This window comes from Exserohilum turcica, assembly GCF_000359705.1.
Source record: "Exserohilum turcica Et28A unplaced genomic scaffold SETTUscaffold_24, whole genome shotgun sequence".
Taxonomy (NCBI): Eukaryota; Fungi; Ascomycota; class Dothideomycetes; order Pleosporales; family Pleosporaceae; genus Exserohilum; species Exserohilum turcicum.
Window position 1 is genome coordinate 8,854 of NW_007360070.1, and position 2,289 is coordinate 11,142.

The 2,289-nt window shown below is 47.8% G+C and overlaps 1 protein-coding gene across 1 annotated transcript; it reads right to left on the reverse strand.

Moving 5' to 3' along the window:
• Nucleotides 1-19: 19 nt before the first annotated feature.
• On the reverse strand, nucleotides 20-660 carry SETTUDRAFT_28931 (uncharacterized protein; the record flags this gene model as incomplete). The annotated part of the gene is made up of 2 exons (XM_008028337.1): nucleotides 20-587; nucleotides 639-660. Coding segments are annotated over 2 exons (590 nt in total), but the record flags the coding sequence as incomplete, so codon positions are not given.
• Nucleotides 661-2,289: the final 1,629 nt, after the last annotated feature.

The following is a 2,289-nucleotide window of genomic DNA, read 5'->3' on the forward strand; positions in this document are numbered from 1 at the left end:
TGTGCTCTGCTTGTATAACGGACTGAACTGATTCGGCAGAGGTTCAGTGAGAACGATCTTGTGGTCGTACGGGCGGTGTTCAGGAAGTTGGTCAGCGGCGGTTCTGCTAAACACGTCTCGGTACGCGTGGTAGACGGATGGGAGTCGATCCTGTACCAGCTTAGCATTATCAGGATCGTCTTTCATTTGTCTTTCTTCGAGGATCCGATCGATCTCGTAGATGCTTGTCGTGAAGAACTCGTTTTCCTTGCGTTTCATGGTGTAGTGGAAAGCATTGGCGGAAATAAGCGAGATGCGGGCGGATGGAGGCGAAGGAGAGGCAGGTCGGATAGGTTTCGGGGTAGGGTTGGGTGTGGGCGGTAGGGGACGGGCTCTGGGGAGTCGAAGAAGGCCACGGATTCTTTGGATACAGGCCGTAGTTGGACTGTTCCTTCTCTGATAGTCGTCCTTTTCCCAGAGAGCGTTGCGTCTCTTGATATCCTTCTCGACCTCAGTGTCTACAGATGGCTGTTTTAACTGCACCAAAATGGGTGGGGCGGGATCGTAAGTTGCTGGGTACTTGGCTGGCCATACGATTCGGTTGCGAACTGTATCTAGTTAGAGCTGGAAGCGGCGTAGCCACTTAATCCTAATAATACAATCCTGTGATCCCAAGTCCATAATGACAAATAGGCAGTTGTAGATCTTGCGGCCGTCAATTGAGAGGTGCAACCAGATATACTGGTTAACCCTTGTTTGAACCTGATCTTGAAATCCTTTGACTGTAATCTTGAAGGGCAGTCTTTGGATAGGAACCTGAAGTGAACTAGAAATAGTACGAGCAATTGCAGAATTTAGAAATAAGAACCCTTGGGCTCTAGTATCAACCAGCGACTGCAGGCTAACGCTGTAGCCCTTCGAGCAAAGAACGGTGGAAACTCGGAAGTGCTTTCCTCTAAACAAGTGCGACAGATCAATCTTAGCAAGGTCATACTTGTAAATGCCTAGGGCGGAGAGTTTTCCTAGGCTTCGTCGTTTCCTGTCCGATCCTCATCCAATGGGTATTCTGCAGCCTCTTCGAACACTTCTTCTTCCTGTACCGCTTCAATCTCTCTTACCCTAGGGATAGGGCAGTCGCTTGCAAAATGTCCGGGCTTGCCGCAGTTGTAGCAGTTACCAGGTGTAGCTTGGCGTTCTAGTACTAGTGTCTTGGAGGCAGGCCTGGGCGGGTTTGAGAAAACACGGGGCGGAGTCAGAACTAGGTCGGACCTTGCTCTATACGTGACCGGGCGCTCTTCCCTCTTATAATTAGAGGTTGGCCTCGGCCTCGCCGTTGGAGTAAAGGTGGTCCGTCGTTCTGGTAACGGTACGATAGGAGCTGATCTCCTTTCTAGCTTATAGGCAGTAAGATGTTTACACATCTCATCAAAAGAGCTATTAAAGAAACGCTTCACAGACATATTAGGAACACGAAGGGCTGGGCTGATCTTCTGCCACAGGTAGAAGGGCCACTCCAGTTCGGATACGTGTCCTTTGATAGCTAGACTGATAAAACGAGCTTTGAATTCTGGGAACAGTTCTCTATCCTTCATGAACAGATGGTGGAAAGCAGCTCAGCTTTCCGCCTGCTCGTTGCCGGTTACGAAGTATGATTTAAGCAGCTTAATCATTTCCTCTGCGTTTTGGAACCAGTACCCATCCGCCTTAGATAGGTACTTAGGTTCAAGATATCCCTTGGCATCACCTGACGTGTGACTATACACCATTGCTATCTGGTGGCGTTCTATAGGGAAGTGATCTTCGTTTAATACGAGACGGTCTTCTACTTCGGCTTGCTATTGTGGGAAGGTGGGGTCTTTCCTATCGCTTAATTGGCTAATAGTGGATGAGATAAGACGGCTTAGTTGGCCACGTGGAGCCTCGGGGGTGGTGGACAGGAACCTCGGTAATTGGCTCGGAGGTTGTCCTACCGTTGTCGGTGGGGATTTGGTAGTATTATTATTATTATTATTATTATTGTAGTTTAACGTCCTTTCTCAGCCCAAAGGGCTATATCAGACGTGCAGGCTTAAGGCCTGCAAGTAACTACGTAGGCTAGAATTTAATCTAGGTACAAATTGAGTAGGTACAATGTAGGGGGTTATCTAAATGAAGGTGAGGCTCGTAGCCTAGTAGTTTTTTAGTGAGTAACTCTCTCAGATCTTTCACTTTAAATGAGTCTTCCTCTCAAGTTTTAACGAGTAACTCTCTCAGTCGAATAGGTAGTTTAATGAGTAACTCTCTCATGTGGGTGGACCATAAATATGGTTG